The sequence below is a fragment of the Filicampus tigris genome, chromosome 16 (assembly GCF_054856515.1).
Source record: "Filicampus tigris isolate MCC_2025a chromosome 16, RoL_Ftig_1.0, whole genome shotgun sequence".
NCBI classification, from domain to species: Eukaryota; Metazoa; Chordata; class Actinopteri; order Syngnathiformes; family Syngnathidae; genus Filicampus; species Filicampus tigris.
In genome coordinates, this window is record NC_141232.1 from 1,003,283 (window position 1) to 1,020,653 (window position 17,371).

The following is a 17,371-nucleotide window of genomic DNA, read 5'->3' on the forward strand; positions in this document are numbered from 1 at the left end:
TCGCCCCCGCCAGAGGCGCCGGCTCTCGTCTAGCGCAAGCGCAGTTGACCTGGTTTCTGGGTGCCCTCGCGTCTCCACTTCACACTTGACGACGCGGAGGAGAAAATATTGAGCGTCCGCGAGGCAAAAGTGGGACCCGATGGCATGAGCGGCCCTCTCGATGAATTGACCGGCTTGCCGTTGGTGGTTCGCGCTTTTAAGCTTGTTGCCGTTCAAGCGGAAGGCGACTGGAATGAGCTGCACAAGCGCTAACCTCGTTGCAGAGTGAGCACATTGGAGCGCCTTCTCACTTTCCTGCTGTTACAGCTGCAGCTGAGGCGTGTTGTCATTCCCCTCCATTCCTCTCCCCGCCCAGCTTCTGACCTCAAGCGCCCATGCTCATTTTAGGGAAGGACAAAAACAAGTGAGGCAGATACTGCTAGCATACGTGCAAAGTGGCTTCTGGACTTTTTGGGGGCTTTTTTGGTTGGGTACAAATAAATGGCCGTCGCCAAAGCCAGCTAAAAATGGCCTGTGGGCGGTAAAGGAAATGAACGCATAAAAGGGCAGGTTTGATTTCCATCGCGAACCCTCGCCGCCCTCTGCCGTCCGTTTGCCGGGCACGTGTCTGAAGATATTGGTGATTGTGAACTGTAAGGCCCAAACCCAATTTGAATGGGCCATGACGACAAGACAGGAGATGAAGAAAGGCCCGGCGACTACTGCAATGACTTAATTGGCCACGGATGAAAAGACTGGGACGGATTGTTGAGGCTTGATGAAAGCTTCAAGGCAACAGTTGGTTATTAGAGGAGGGGAAATTACGAGAAGAGCGGAATGATGGATAGTAGAGAGGAAATGAGAAGCAGGTTGAAGAGCGTGCAGCTGGAAAACCGGTAAACTGACTCCTCCGTTACCATCCACTCTGTAGTCACAAAACAGAAGGAACAAAACATCCCCAAAATAGTCTTCTTGCTCTCCCGACTCGCTTCATGGCTGTGGAATCAATCAGAAATGGTTTCAACCTAAAAATGTCAAAGGAAAATATCTTTGCAAGACCACTCAGAGAGTGAAGCCTCAAAGCTAAACAAAATGTGGCATGATGAGTGCTTTGCGCCGGCCTGGCTGTAGAACGCCTCGTTGTTGCACCGTGGAAGAGCCAGACGACGACCCGCACTGGTATCGCAGCACTGGAGGCTTCGCGTGCCTATGCTGTATTTTCACAGCTCAAACATATTCATGTGTAGGTCGAAGAACGACTCCGGGTGAAGTAACATCCATTTTTCCAGGCGGAAGTAGTGATATTTGATTGACAAGTGACATGTGAGCAGGGCGTGGCTTAAGGCGCGTTTAGCGGACACAACGTCTGATGGAGAGAACGGTTTGATTTTTCACACTTTTGAAGCCTCATTTGATAGATTTGGCAATTTTTTTGTCATTCAAATATAGCGGGGCTGTTAACAACACTCTGTGGTGTCAAATTTAGAAGACGTGTTTATTTTTCCTTTGCAAGGACTTTAAGTAGCCCAAACATGACCTCTGCCAAGGAAACTAAAAAGGAAAACTTGAAGACGCATCAATGGCTGAAGATGAGCCTCACGTATTCTCCAATTTAGCCAGAGAAGCCAAACAACCAATGGAGCAAAAGCTCTGGATCATCCTTCACTGCCGAGTCGTCCCGTTTGTGCCAAACAGGAGCTAGCGCGCAACTGCGCGTCTGCAAGGCGGCTTGGATTGTTCCCGGATGTGCATACGGACACCTGATAGTCGTCCTGGTGGGTGAAGCAACATTCCCCGCAAGTGACACAGAAGCGCCATCTGCCTTTTGGAAAGACCAAAAGTCAAATGGCGAAGGCGGCGGATGACCGAAGCAGATGGAAGGATCATGTATGCGCATTGGCGCAGGTCGGCCACTCGAGCGAGATGTCAAGATCAGATTGATCAAACCGCTGACCGACTTCAACTTCCTTTTGTCTGGCCGGCCTTGCGCTTGACTATCACATCATTTTTTCCCCCCGGATTTTGCTGTCTGTAATCGTTTTCCACGCTCTTCTCGCAGACACCTGCACTCATATTCCCTGTCGTGCCTTCATTGCCTCCTTTTTCCTTTTTATGAGCTTTCGTTGTAGCTGTTCGATTTATGACTGTAGAGGACGGAAACTCTTTGGCAACCTTCGCGCGCGCGCAGGCCCAGATGCGGCGTCCTCTGGCTGCCCCGGAGCGTTGGCGGCATCACGCGGCTCTGAGCTGCCGCTCGAAGCAGCGGGGGCCTTCAGAGTTGGCCTCGGCTATCGCGCTTTGGTCAGCTCCCATCCAAGACCTCAGGGATGGACTTTTGGCACAACTGCACTTGTCTGCTTCACTGCAAATTTGTCCATTTTCAACATTTTGATCCCCTGTCGGGGAAGTGGTTTGCTTTTTCCTTTGAATGAGTGTTGTGTGTTTTCCCAGTTTCCTTGGACGCATTGTTAAGCCCTTCAGAAGTCATCGTAAATGATGATGCTTTTTACACACACAGTGCATCCTGGCTAATAAAAGATTTTCGGAGTCAGAAATACGTAAGGGCTTCTTCGTTCACTTGGCTTGTGGAATCCAAAGTTTGAATCCGGTCTCTGGTAAACGGCGGTGGTCGCATGGTGGCCTCGTGGTTAGCGCGCCTGCCTCACTGTTCTGAGATTCGGGGTTTGAATCTCCGGCTCGGGCCCTCCTGTGCGTTTTCTCCGGGTACTCGGGCTTCCTCCACATTCCAAAAACACGCTTCAACGAATCAGTGTTTCACAACCTTTATTTAGCCGAAGGACTTTTTTTTTTTTTTTTTTTGCTTTAACATATCCATATTTGACATCATCTCACAGCCCTCCACCAAACAAAAAGGGCAAAATGGTCCCAGCATTGCTTTGATGCAAAGAGGCAAAATCACGCCATGTTGCTTTTTGAATACAGTCCAATGTTGGACAGACCTTGAGCAGCGAAACTAAAATAGTCTGAGCTGTACTTGTTCCTAGTTTGGAGCGACCACCAAGCAGCTCTGCGTCGACTTGCCCCTGCAAGGAAATGGACCGGCGGTCCTGCCGATGAACAGCGAGGTGGCAATCCATCTTCCTCCGTTTCTGTTTATGCGTCTGTGCTTCAGCCGTTCTAATTCTTCTTCTGATATTTCGGGGGGGGGGGGCTTTGTATACCCTGCCTGGATCTCTCATATACGCGTGGACTATTTATCACCTTGCTCAGCACATGCTCTCATGCAGGCGAACGTGAACCGACTTCGACGCAGCTGCCTGCAGGCTGAAAAATGATCTCGGGTGTTGATTCAAAGCTTGACTCATCATTAAGTCTGTCAGCGCTCTGTTAGCTTTGAGGAGCCTGCGCGAGAGACACATCAGCAATCGGTTTGATGGATGCCTCTTAGCTCATATTTTCGGAGCGCGCCCAAAGCCAGAAAACATGACGTCCAGTTGGTGGGCGGCGGGAAAGCGCAGCCGTGAATTTCCCTTTCCGACTGGCATTTTTGTCTTCCGCGCGTGTGCTAGCTTGAAGTCTGTGTTAAGTGCAATCAATCTTGTTTGAAAGCAACAGCGCGGACGATAAACACACGGTAGGCGGACCGCAGGAGAAGCCATTGTCTTCTGCCCAACGACTTGTGTCGCAGCCACGAACATTTCACGAAGAAGCACACAGGAAAGCTGCAGGCAAGGAACAAGGAAACATATCCGACTGACACACTTTGTAATTTGCCCACGCCTCAGGGGGTGTTGCAAATTGGAATAAGACCAGGAAAGAAAGTGCGACTGGAATTAAAACGGACTCGTTTTTTGTCTTTGCTCCGCTGCAGTTGTTCGTTTGACAAGCTCGCTGTTTGCATATTGTGGGCTCGTGACTTTGAAACTCCAAGCGGACCTTTCTGCGTGTTGATTGCTTTAGCTTCGTTCCACATTCCCAAAAGACGCAAATTAGCTTCTTTGAGCAACTTGTGACTGCGAATGCTTGTTTTTCTTCACGTTCCCTGCGATTGGCTGGCGACCAGTCCAGGGTGCCTCTTGCCCTATGTGGTCTTTGCAGTCCAGAAAATGGATGGAGGCTCAGTTTCACAAGCCCGACACAGACTTGAACCCTGCCGGTTGCCTGGCGCAGCGCCGTCTTTTTGGGAAAAGGTAGTAGCTCGTTTTCAGGAGGGCGACTTGGCAGCTCACACTCGGGCCCTTTCATTTCCCCCATTTTTGTCCCCCTTTTGCTGCCATTTATTAGCGTCGTGAAAAATAGGCGGCGTGCTTGTGAGAGCGCTAATGAGCTCCTGATGTCCGGGCACGCTTGCACTAGAATATAATGACACCTGTAATTTGCAAAGGCTCTCGTCCTCTGGCAAATCCATTGACTTGTGCCCATGATGAAAACGCCCAATTTTGGTCGGGGAACTTTTTTGAAGTCTGCTGAGGCTTTTCAAGTATCGTCTAGCGCCACTTAAATAGCGCTTGCCCACGTCCAATTCCAAAGAGCTTTTTTTCTGGAATCGGGCCTGCCCATTTAGTCTTCAGTTCAACATTACAACATGGCCAGAGGTAATTGAGCTACATACGTGCAGACCTTTGGTCAATAGGACACTGTTGTTACATTCTCTTCTTTCTGCACAAACTGTTGTTTTCACACATCTCATAACACGTGTCGTATGTGCTTGAAAACCGAACCGCCGGTCAAAATGTGCGTGCCGTTTTGACAACATACCTAAGACTGTGTACAATGAGGACAGGCAGACGCAACGTGACACAAGCAAAACAAGATCTCCTCTAATGGGACAAATTGCATTCTGTCCCAAGACAGACATCTGCAACGGGCAGATTCGCTGCTCCCCGCGCGCTCGTCACTCAGCAACGATCTTGAGCCAGTCGCTGTCAGCATTTGCAGAATGACAAGATCAAGAGGTTGTTTTTTTTGTATTGTCTGTCTCGCAGAGCGCCGCCTGCCTTCAGAGCAACAAAGACTCGCGCAGTCTGTGGGCCACCGAGGACTTTCTGCTGACCACTGGCTTTGATAGGGTAAGAGGAAAGCTTTGCTCATTTTCCTTGCCAAAATGTTCCCGTGGCTCAAATGTAAACTTATCATACAAATTGATTGAAAAGGAACATATTATGGAAACTTGAGCCGCAGGTCGACGCCTCCGGCTAAGTGGTTCACCTCAGGACCTGTCCCGGTCTTCGTCCTCCACGGCAACCGCCTCGCTCGGCTTGTCGCTAGCTGACTTTGCTAAAAAAAAAAAAAAAAAGGAGGGAGGAGAAGCGGCAGACAAACAGGCCATAATCCTGATGCCGGGGTGAATTCATCAGAAACGATGTCATATAATATGTTTCAAATAAACAGTTTGTCTTATGCATTTTAACTAAAAAAAAATCTGGCCCAGCTGTCCATTTTCAAAATCAAATCATGTTTCTCCAGCCCTGGATTAAGAGCGTCCCACGTTTGTTCTGTGCTGCACTCTGATTGTTGCGTTTGTATTTCAGACAAATCAGCTCCTGGAAACGTGATACGTGCACACGGCTTCTCACGTAAATGTGTTGTGTTCTCCTTTTAGATGCGTAACCGAGAGGTGAGGCTTTGGGACGGCAGGAACTTGACTTCTTCGGTGAGGTCGCAGACCTTTGGCACTTCCAGCGGGTGAGTGGCGTACTAGTGCGCAACCTGCGCTGGTCCCTCCTCATAAGTCACTGTCATGACGCCTCGCTCTTAAATGTCTTGGCTGCACTTAGCGCGCAGCCTGCGTGCGCTATGCCCGGAGGTTGCCGTCACACTCGGAGGTTTCTGTGCAGCTGCAAGGCAGCAATGTGGGACCTCCTGCGGCCGTGGCACTGTACCTCGGCATTCGTTCCTGACGTTCTCGCAGCGTTGTCCTCTGAATGCATCCTTCTATTCATAACCACTGTGACGGGGCGAAGCGACCGCAGTAGGCACGTTGACACCTCGCCGCTCTCGCCGCTGCAGTCGCCGCGTTTATTTTTCCAAACGTGGCTGCCGAGCGCCGAGGGGAAGCAGGAATGTGGCCGGGAATTCAGATTGCTGAGGATTTCTGCCATGCGTAGCATTCAGGAAAGTTTTCTGTCTGGAGAGACATCACATGCTTCTTAACTCATTGACTGCCAGACACTCTCAGACGGTCTTTCACCCAAAAATGTGAAACAAATATAAATACGTTCCTGGGATTGGATGGCTGGACTGTGACAAAACAACAAAATACATCACTGGCAGTGAACGTGTTCATGGTATGAAGAAAACACGCGGTCGGCTTTTGAGGCTGAATTTACACAATGCCCAATTCTGATTTCATGCCAAGTGGTCGTTGAGCGACACATATCCAATCTGACTGCGACACTGACGTACACCATGGAGCATGCGCAGATGCCCAAATTGCACGTCAATAAGTACTCCGCTGGCGTGACAACACGGACGTGAACAAGAATGGCCACGTAAGAGAAATGGAAAACATGACCTGGCATTTAGTTGGCCCGGGCTGGCTCTTTGCTTGCGATGGTTGAAATGGCCTCACGCCCAAAGTCAGCCGGGATAGACTCCAGCTCGCCCGCCACCCGAATGATGACAAGCACCAGAGAAAACGAATGGCCGATATTGCCTCGAGTAATTCCAAAAATGTGCTTGCCCGGTCTAGAATCGCATTTAGTGTAAAGCCCTTCGGGTCTCTGAATGTTTAGTCATCAAATATCCTATCTGCGGTTATGATGCGACTCGACAACTACGAGGGCCTTCATTCATGGCGCTCGGCAGCAGCTTGTCCTCGGGTTCCCCGTGCTCGTTCTTTCAATGCAGTCTTATCGTGGCGGCTTTTTGTTTGTGTTGAGCGTTGCCTCAGCGCATGTGTTGACAAATGCAGCCATCACAAGGAGACTTTGTTTCCATTCATCACCGCGCTCCATTAAATTAAACCATGCCATTGTGTGTGCGTGCGTGCGTGCGCGCGTGCGTGCAGCTGAGGAAGCTTGAAGTCAAACATGCACAGTGGAGCATTTCCTCCCTGTCATTTTTAGGCCCAAACAACACATAAAGGGAGAGTTGTTGGCTTTTTTTTTTTTCCTTGCCTGTTTCTAATTAAAAGGGCTGCGGTAAAGACGGGGTGTAATTGGAGCAGCAGGCTGGCTTGGATCAGGTTCGCGTTGCCCGTCCACAGTTTTCAGTAGGACTGTTTTCATTGGATGGCCACAAACTTGGAGAGGCCTTGCGCTCCAGCCAATACAATTGGGCTGCGGGTGGAATCATTTTCAGTGGAGAATAATGAAGGGCTCGTGTTATTTTGGAGGGGGCTGCAGTTGAAATAGAGACTGTGGCAGGGACGCGTTCACATGCGGAGCCTTTTCGAACACAAAGTGCACTTTTGGAGAATACAGTAGATGGATTGTTGAGTAATCGTGTCTTTGAAGCAATGAAGGCAAAATGGACTTTGCACAGTATTGTCTTCTTTCTCAGCATACGAACAGATGCCGTCAATCCATTTTTTATGACCGCCCGTCACGTTGGGGGTCACGGGTGAGCTATGCGAGCATATTTTGGGCGAAAGGCAGATGACACCCTGGGTTGGCTCCCAGTCATTCACATTGACGCCGTCACAGAGCAAGAAGTGAATCCACGCCGCAGGCGACTGAACATCATCGGCAACTGACAATTGTGTGCAATTTACTTGATTGGCCCGACCCGGTGCAAACCACTTTCAAAGACTTGCCGCTCCAATTGTTTTGCCGAGCGACCCTGTCTCAGGATCCGCAAAGACGTTGGCAGTGCCGTCAAGTTAACTGTGGCAAAGAGCTTTGGGTTTTTTTTGCGCCGCGCACCAGGTGCGACGCACACCCTCTCCGTGTCTTCTGTTTGGGTGTGTTTTCATAGCGGGGTCGCGCCTGAGTGCAGGCCAGGCCCAGTCATCGGGTGCAATTTGGCCGGGCTGCCTCCCCTATAATCAAACGGATGGCGGAGAGGCGGGCAACACTCGCCCCTTTCTTCGATCAAGAGCTCAGGCGCTCCCCAAATCAGTCCCAGATGAAGGCTTTCCTGTGGGGATTAGGTGCAGCTGCAGCGTGGCTAACCAAAGTCCAAACACACAAGGCTTGGACCATAGTTTGACCTCGCTGCCTTTTGTTTTCTTTACTCAGACATAAATGCGCATTAAGGGCCGCTCCAAGCGTGGAGGCGGGCCAAAATGAGAGTCGTCAGGTGAATGTCAGCATCCACTTGGCAGCTCGTCTGCGCCGACTTCAAGATGTGAGCGCGCGCGCGCTCCGTCAAAGAACCTGAAGGCCGGGTTCCGACAGATCAAACATGAAGCTCCGCGATCTGTTAGTCATTTGGGGTTGAAATTTGGGATTCAGAGGGAGGCTCCACCACATGTCAAAGAAAGAGGTGGTCCGAAAAGGGGACTGAAACCTAAGATGGCAAAACTTTGTTACACTATCTTTTTTCGATTATTTGCGGCGTATCGTCGTTATCGGCTGCCGTTTACTTCCATCTGTGAAGTATTTATTCTAAAAAATAGGTTTCAACCATACCGACTTATGGGGGCTGCCATTTTAGATTTGAAAAAAAAAAACAGACTTAATGACCATGCACGAGGCAGAATGGGCGACCAGGCAAAATCTTACAACACTTCTCAGACAGTTCAAGAGCATGAAAAGATTTGTTCTCAAGTTATGTTCAGCATTTGAAATTGTTGAATTATGTGTAAAAAAAAAACTTTAAAAAAAAAACCTACAACTTTGATGTCACATCTGGTCTGCAGCTGATAATGAATTTGCTAAACATTGAATTTTTGCTGTTTCATGTATATCCTGCAAATGCAATATTAATCAGAGTACCGTGTTTTGACTAGCGTTGACACACATAATGTATTTTTTTTCTTTAAAAATGGTGGCTTTTAGTTGAAACACCTCGTATGAACCTTGAAGGGCTTTTTGTAGACGCTAACGTGAGCACATTTGACGTCAGCAAATGTTTTTGCTCTTATGAGACGCTGTCCTTTTCTTCCTCCCATCTGTTGCCTTTCTGCACTAGCTGACTTCAAGTTTTGCTGAGTTCCTGGTATCTGGAATTCTATTTGAAATTTCCTTTGAGAGCAAAACCTAATGGAATAAAAAAAAAAAAACACGCACACACACACACACACACACACATGGAAGTATGCAGAGTGTTTGGCTCGGGATTTTTAATATAATTCACAGAGGGTTTTGGTTTCATCCCACAGGTATGCGCTCAGCACTCCGGGGATTAGAAAGACCTTTTTGTGTGAACTTGCCACAGAAGGAAAATGGGGGGGGAAAGTCTTTTTCTTGGTGCGTTCTTCCTTCCTGCCTCCTCCATCTTTTCTTCCATTCACCTTCACTTGAATGTCTTTTGTGATTTTCAAGCTAAAGCAGACTAAAGTGGGTGGCGGATGAAGATTCGTCAAAGGACGTGGCAGTTGTGGACGTCATAGTGCGCTTCAGGTAGTCAGTGGCACAAAGCCCGAATGTGTTTTGGTCCTGTAAAAAAAAACAACACACAGCAGCAGCAGCAGCAGCTGCAGCAGGTATTTCCTCGGTCAACATACGGGAATCAAATCTGTTTTGTTTTGCGATTGATCAAATCAAATATGCTCGCTCGCGCTAGCATCCGGGCCGCGTTCCATGTACAGAAGCTTTCGCTGTCTTTGGGGCCATCGCGATTCCACTTTGGCACGTTTCACCTTTCCCTTGAGGGTAAAGCTGCAGTAGCTGATCTTTGCGATGAAGACGCGAGCGAGGCTGGCAGGGGATGCGGGCCCTAAGTGGAAACAGTGCAGGGCATTCATCGCAAGCATATGGACGCAATGCGAGGAGCTGAGTGGACGCCCTGCCGTGAAGAATCCGTGCCAGGGCTGCAGTGGAGCCACGTTGACAGCTCCGCGGAGACTTTCCAGACCGTTGAGGGATTGCTCCTAATTGTCTTGTCACTCCAGAGCCTCCAATCTTTTCTGTGTGATTGAATTCTAATATATACTCCGGTTTGACACTCATACGTGTTTTTACAAGCTACGCTGTTGCCCTTCCACATCATGGAGCAACTCTTAAAATCATGCCTTCTCCCAAATCACGATGATACTCTTTACAGCGGAAAGGGGAGGGGGGAAAATGATCCGAGCGGTGGCGAGAAGTGTGTTTCCCATTAGTAGTTGCTTTCCGCCCCCGCCCCCTCCGCTGCCGCCTTTGAGCAGATTGTCACTGTTCACCTCGTAGCTTGACAAAGGCTTGCCTGCCCGCTTATACTTTAGTCACCACGGATGACTTTTGCTTGCTATTTTCCATGCTCACTGCCCCCAGCCCTTTGTGCTCACGGCAATTGTCACACATGGAATTATCTGAACGTGAGAAGCCGCGGCGGCTGTGTAAATTTGCACTTTGGACGCGGCCATGTCCCGCTTGGGCGAGTTCTGTCCGCCAGGCAAATGAATGGCGGGCGGCTCTACTCTTAGGACGCCGATTTGCCGGCAAGTCACTATGAATGTGACTTCCTGTGGCAATGAGCAGAGTGTCTTTCCTCAAATAAGTGCTTCCTTCCCACTCTGATTCCGGCTCCACCCAAGTCGACGCTCAGTTTATAGACCAGCAACTTTTGCTGTTCACATGGAGTTGAACAAAATCTTAACCCAATCCCACTTTCATGTTGTATTTCCAAAAAAACGGTCTTTGCCCATCTATAATGTACTTAGAAACAATCTGGCACATGGAAACTTGACAGGGTCTTTAAAGGCAACTCTTTTTTGGGGTAAAAACTCACTAGTACTGTGTGTTTGTGGTTAAGCCAGATTCTGCCTGGCAGATTTCTCTCATCGGTCAGGAAATGTTATGACAACAAAAGCTGCCCTGCACCCACACCGGCACCTGCACCTGCGGGGGCCTCTTTGTGCTCCTTCTCGGGGCTCTGTGTGCATGTACATGTCCGACCCAACGCAAGTGCACTTGGCCCTGAGCGGCTTAAAAATGTGCATGGAAAGGCAGACGCTGGGAGAGTTGGGCATGTCGCAATGGCCAGGAAATCATTTGCCCATTGTGCAAAAGCAAGTTCGGAGTGGAAGAAGAGAAGAAAAGGTCGAGGACCCTTGGGGTCGGGACTCCAGCTGAGGGGGCTCTGGAGATTTTTCTACTCGAACGTCAACTCTGTGTGACGTTATTTCAGTCAGGTCAATTAGTCAGCTGACAATTGTGTGGGCCTTTTCTGCAATGGTGGGGGAGCAACTGGTTGGAGAAAAGGACTCCGATTTGTGGAGGTGTAAGCCCTCTATTGTTCCCTTGCTGTGTTTTGTCCTCAACTTGTTGAACTTGGTTATGGGGAAAGCACTGTTCACCATATATGGACAAGGCAAGCGCCAAGTCCTTGATGTAGCCAACGTCCGATTCCTCTCGTCATTGGCAAATTAGGTTCCGCTTAACTTTCTGCTCCGTTCACAACAGCGGGAAAACGGTCAGGTAGTAAAACCCGAGAGCTGTAACTGCCATTGGAGTCTGTGGCGAGATCGGAAGTGCGTCGCGGCACTGGTGCAGAAGTCCATGGGGAAACTTCCGTTTTTACCGTCGCAAAGTGGACAGTAACAGCAGACGCGAATGAAAAGATCCAAACTAAAACATGTCTGCAGTATGTAAGCGTTGACATCTGGCAATGCGATTGAGCAGAACGGGTAGCATCGGTGTACTGGATGTCTGTACACGAGGCTTGTTCGCCGAATAATGGCTCATGTTGTCAAAATAGCAATAAAAATAGCAATGTGCTTGCTAAAACCGTGCCGCTGTTTAGACATCTGTGTAAATTCTAACGAGAATCAACAAAAGTTGAAGTGAGGCAATTGGGATTTTGTGAATGGAATCTGTTGTCTTTTTCCAAACACGCTCAAGTAGGACATTGACAACTACGCTATTAGGCGAGCGTAATAGTTTAGTGGAGTCCTGGATTCTGCCTTTGGGTTTGTCGAGCTGCTCATCCATGAATCCTATCGCACTAGCCTCCTGCTGCCTTGAGACGTGGAGACAAGCAGCTTTGCGCTGCCATTAACCTCCTTACCTAGGGGCTTTGTTCCATCATCTGCTGTGCAAGGACAGCACTGGGGGCAGTGGAGGCACAGGTGTTGTGTCTTATATTGCAGCCCAACCGTGAGGTAGGTGGGGGGCCTGCATTGCTTCAGGCAGTTGACAATGGTCAGTCCCATGCACTTTCCGTCTTTTATGCTTCCGTGTCAAGACACGCTTGCGTTCTCAGCCACTGTCCAAACAATATTTGTCATCTGTGGCGACAAAGAGAATCGGGCAAGTGTGTCGTTTAAGAGGCACTCAGGCACGACGTGGCTGATGCCTGTCCGGATAGGCCAGGAGGATGACATGGTTTGCTTTGGGTTTGAAGGTTTTTGGTGTTGTTGAAACCCATGAAAATGAGCATTGTTTCTCTTTTGTACCTCGATGTTATGTCTCCTGCCGTTTTCACTTTCTGCTGGATTTGACTGAATGGCGTTTGTAAAGGTCAGCCCTCAAAGACAGGGTGAAAGACCAACTTTTCCACAAAGACCCTTCGATAAACATTTGAACGCAAGACCACCGCGGACAAGGCAGGAGGCCCCCGCCGCAGGAAAACATTTCAATGTCCACTTGTTCCTCAAGAGACTGAAGAGGACAAAGCCGGAGAACTGCTGGGCCTTTCATCCGCACTTTCCCAGGTTATGTCCTGAGGGGATCTGGCCTTTCACCAGCACTGAACTGGAACAACACTAGCTTGCTGGACAAATAGCAAGGAGAGATTTACACACATGTGCACGTGTGCGATGGTCGGTATTGTCTTCACACATGCTGACCATGATTGCCAAGCAGCGCTCCAACGATGGACCACATCTGACCTCACCCAGTTTACGAAGAAATGACATAGCGACTCTACTTCCCGAGAGACCGTTAGATTATCAGCCCTCTACAGGAAATGACAGTCATGCAGCCGCGACTACTTCATTATTACAGTTTGACACCTATTCAAAAAAAAAACAACAACCTTTGTGTGACATTCACTTGTTCTACTTTAGTGGCATTGGCCTACCACTCAAGCGTGTCGTGGGGCCATGTCATCGGTTCTGGGGTGATTCTATTTTGGCCATAGTTGAAGGCCCCCTTTGTTCAGTTAGCTCGTTGGTTAGTTGCATACATTTCGAATTTGAAGGTAGATGATTTTGCTAGGTTGTTGGTTGGGTTAGAAAAGAACTGTATCTTGAGGGACACAATGGCTTGTCAACGATGCTGCTTTTGTAGCCTTCTTGGGAGTCCTTAAGACAAGTTGAAGTCTGATACGAGTCCTTTGGGTTCCTTTTGTCTCCATCTTAGCTCAAGAGATGGAAAGAGACTCCAGCTTCTGGCATGTTGGAAATGCTATATTGCTCTGACCCGATGCCCCTTTGCTGCTATACTCATTTTCTCTTGTGCTCCCATCGTTTTTTCATGAATTTTCACCAATAAATATGAGGTGTTGAACCCGCAGCTGCCTTCCAAGCGCACTCTGCCAAAACCGTGACTGTTAAAAGACACGTGGCCCTGGTAGGACAGAGTACTACAGACACAAGTGCCTCCTGATGTGAAAAGCGTCAAAGTCCCTTCTAGATTGACGGATGAGATAGCGGGACGAAAGCTTCCAGGCTGATGACGGAAGACAGAAAGAGCGAGCGAGCGAGCAAAAGGAAATCAGCAAAGAGAGATTGCGTCCTGGCTGCTGAGATGGAGTTGGCAGCGGCTTCCCTGCTTCTGACCTTGACTTGGTTTCTGTAAATTATATCTCTCTTAAGATGGAAAATATGCAGTGGTAGAACTTGAGAGACCCCCACTCCACCCCCATCAACTCTTCTGTCTGCTTTAGTCCTTTTCAGAACTGCCTCATCCATCTATAGCGCCTCCTTTTTGTGTGTGTGTGTGTGTGTGTGTGTGTGTATGATTTATTCTCTGGTCTCTATTAAGTGGTTTCCTTCTTTGGTGACTCCAGTTTTATGTTCTCCATCCATCAGCCTGCTTCATCTTGGGCTTCCACATACAGCGTGTTTTTTTCTATCATCGTCTTTCCCCTCTAGCTCCCCACAGTTATGCTATTTTCTGCTACGCACGGAGGATACATTTAGCTTGCGGTCGCTTGGGAAGTAATGGCTACATTAGCATGGGGGTCTGCAGAATTACTACCTTCTCCGAGCAGCGATGGCTTCCGCGCGCACTGATGCAAACTTTCCACTGAGCCGAGCCCATCCGCTCGGGAGGGCCACTAGCGCTTTGGGCTGCCTGTTGCACCCGTTAGCAGGCCACAGCCCGGGCTGGCAGGCAGCCACGCAGGCCGGCGCCCGGCGCTCACCCCTGTTGGTGTTTGTTTAGCGCGGCGGCGGCGGCGGCTTTCGCACTGTGCCGAGGCGAAGGCAAGCATCGGCCGCTCTGGCACACGACTACCCTGGAACAAAGCGCCGTGACGCTTGCCAAGTTGCGACTGCCGTGGCGCTGCAAGTGACTTTTGGCACTCGGCGCCGCACGCCAGACGGAAGTCGCTTGTGCTTCTTGTGAGCGTGCATGAGGCAGGAAGGCGCTCGTGCTGTGAATGATTGGAGTCGGATGCAGTTTCACAGTTTGAGCTGTGGCTGTGCTACACACTATTGCTTTCGCAACACAAAGTGATCAAAGTGAATTGGGAGGTTCCAGGTTCATGACTTAGTTTCATTCCCATGGAGGCAACCTAAGCCAACATTTTACTTAAGTGGCAACACCTTACGCCGTTACAAACCTCAGCTAACGCCGTTGTGAAGTTTCAGAAATGATTTGCATGAACATTGAATATTTGTTGAGCTGACTGGAAATAGACATTACAAACATAACAAAGATGGCAGAAGTGCTTGTTTAGCGAAACAGTTGGAACAGTACATTTAGCATTGTGATAAAAAGCCAAAAAGCGCCAGACAGTCGCCTCAAAATCTTGTGCATCCCTTGTTTGGAATTGTCAGGTATCTAAAAGGACCAATTTGTGCCTCCGTCCCTGTTTCGCTTTGACCAATCCGGATGCATAAACAAGGCGTCTAATGAGCACAGATCAGCCTGTGAAAAAATTGGCCCTCTCCTTGTCTGCTGACAACTGATCAGCTACCCCACACTTCAGGTGACTCTCCACGCCTTTGCTATGACAGGATTAGCAGTGTGTGCGTGTGCGTTTGTTTCTAATAAGGGCGTGTGGAACCCGGCCCCACGCACGCCCCCGCCTTCTTAGTGTGTGTTTTCAGCAAGTCGGCCCGAACAGGTGTTTGTTGGCCGGAAGTGGATGGGCCCATTCCTGGAGGCTTAGGGTTCATAGGCCAGGGTTCAAAGGTCACTTTAGCAGGGGGTTGTTTAAGCCTGCCATTATGTTCTGCCAGTCATCATTTGCGTTTAGGCTGGACGCACATGTTTAGGGGGAAAGGTAATTAGTCGGAGTGATGTGGATGACAACCGTCTTGCACATCTCTTGTTTATAATCCATGGCGAGCCTCGTGTTTTGTTTGTTTTTTTTGTTTGGTTTTTTTAAATACACGTGGCGAGTGGTTTCCACTTGGCAAGTGGCGATGAAAATGTTTGCTTCCAGTCCACTTCACTCTCCATGCTTCATCATACATGAAGATGCAATGCAATGCATTGAATAATATTAAAATTCCAGATTCCCTATGAGAGCCAAACTTGAATTCAATTTGTTTGTATTGTTTTATTTGGCTTATGGTAACATAGCTGACATTTTTTATTTGTGGAAAAAAAAAAAAAAGAAGACAAAAATCCTGTTTGTTGTTCCAAAAATGTCACGGTACATATTAAGGCCTCCACCCATCAGCAGTTGAGGAAATAAACAAACTCAGAATTGGCAACGGATTGATCCAATCGCATCCTGATCAGTGTCGGAAATCGTTTGGCCACCGTCACTGACGTTTTATAACTTTGCCTCTGGCATTTCTTCTCAATTCTGGCAGCTGTTCAGCCTGTTGCTTCTCTTTATCCCAGCTGTTTTCCTTTTCTTTTCTTTTCTTTTTTTTTTTTTTTTTTTTTCAAGCCACGTGAGGTTAGAAAGCTTGCTTTGGGCCGACAAAGCCACAACTCACTGCTCTCAGTCCAAGTGAAGCGTCTTTAAGGCTAATGAGGGATTATTTTTATCGGACTTATCTTCCGGAAGACTGGTCTGGATTTGACACATTGCGCAAGGATGGCTTTTAGCAACATGCGCTCCTGTTCTGTCCTCTTCCAAACCTTTGACCTACATCAGGGGTATCCAAATGTCTGACCATTTGTGGTTCTGAAGCTTGTTTTTTTATTGTTATTTTTTTGGGCCCGCGGTATATACTAAAGGCAAACTAGTGAGTGAATTGTCCCGATAACAGGGTCGGAAACGGGCCGAGGCCGACAATCTTTATGAGCGCGAATGACCCCGAGTCATGACTGCGTGAATTGTGACGCGAAACCAATTGTAGCTAATCCAAAGGCGGCCGGCGGCCCGACAAAGGAACAAGAAAGCGGACGTAAAAGAAACAATCAAACTTCATGCGATTGCTCGTCTCACCCCTTCATAATGACAACCGCCACCGTCAATTGGCAAACCGGCTACAAAATAAGGAGCGCCCTCATACTCTCTTTCTTCTTATCCGTGTGAGTTCATTTTGCTGAGTACAAATGTCAAACGCAGCATGCTTGAAGACGTAAACTCTTGCCGTTTCACACGCACGGCAAGAAATAACGTCCTAAACGCCATGCGAAATGAGTCGCATGTGTTGGTGCGTGTGCAGGCTGTCAAGAAGTAGCCAGAGAAAAACTCTTGGAGCTTCTGGGCCCTCTCTGCTGGCACACGCTGGCGGGCAGGCCTTGTTTACACGCACATGAGAGCGACTGCATTATTAGTCCTTGGGAAAGATTAATGGCAAGCGAAGGTGGAATGTGTGGCAGGCGAGCGAGCGAGCGAGCGAGCGGTGGAAACTGGGCAAGAGCCAACAAACAGAGCCAGAGAAGCAGCTTCTAAAAACAAAGCGGTGCTGTGCTTTTTTTATTTCTCTTTTTTTGTTTCAATCCTCCTGACTCAGCGCTTCTTTTCTTACACTTTGAGAGTCCTTTGTGTGTTTATTAGCATGCAGCTACATAGTGGCCACACGGGCACTTCCTGGTTGGCCGTGTGCAAACTGTGCCAGTGGCTTTGGGAAAGCACCCGCTTTTCTTGTGGAACCGCTTTGTCATTTATTGATCACTTTCTTTTGCCCTCCATGATGATTCCATTCTGCCGTCTGCGCAGCCTCAAGGCGCCCGGTGGATGTTGCTTTGAGGTGACGGTCGGGTTGGCAGCAGAGTGCATATGGTTAGGGGGGACAAATACGTGGATAGAAAAAGTCTGCACACCCCTG

The 17,371-nt window shown here is 48.8% G+C and overlaps 1 protein-coding gene across 1 annotated transcript in view; it reads left to right on the forward strand.

Annotated features, from left to right (window-relative positions):
• The window catches only part of coro7 (coronin 7), a 74,540-nt gene that overhangs the window by 15,009 nt on the left and 42,160 nt on the right, over nt 1-17,371 (forward strand). Inside the window, exons 8-9 of the mRNA XM_086055326.1 lie at nt 4,926-5,009; nt 5,543-5,625. Coding sequence (XP_085911452.1) covers nt 4,926-5,009; nt 5,543-5,625 — 167 coding nt within the window. The remainder of the gene's footprint in view (nt 1-4,925; nt 5,010-5,542; nt 5,626-17,371) is intronic.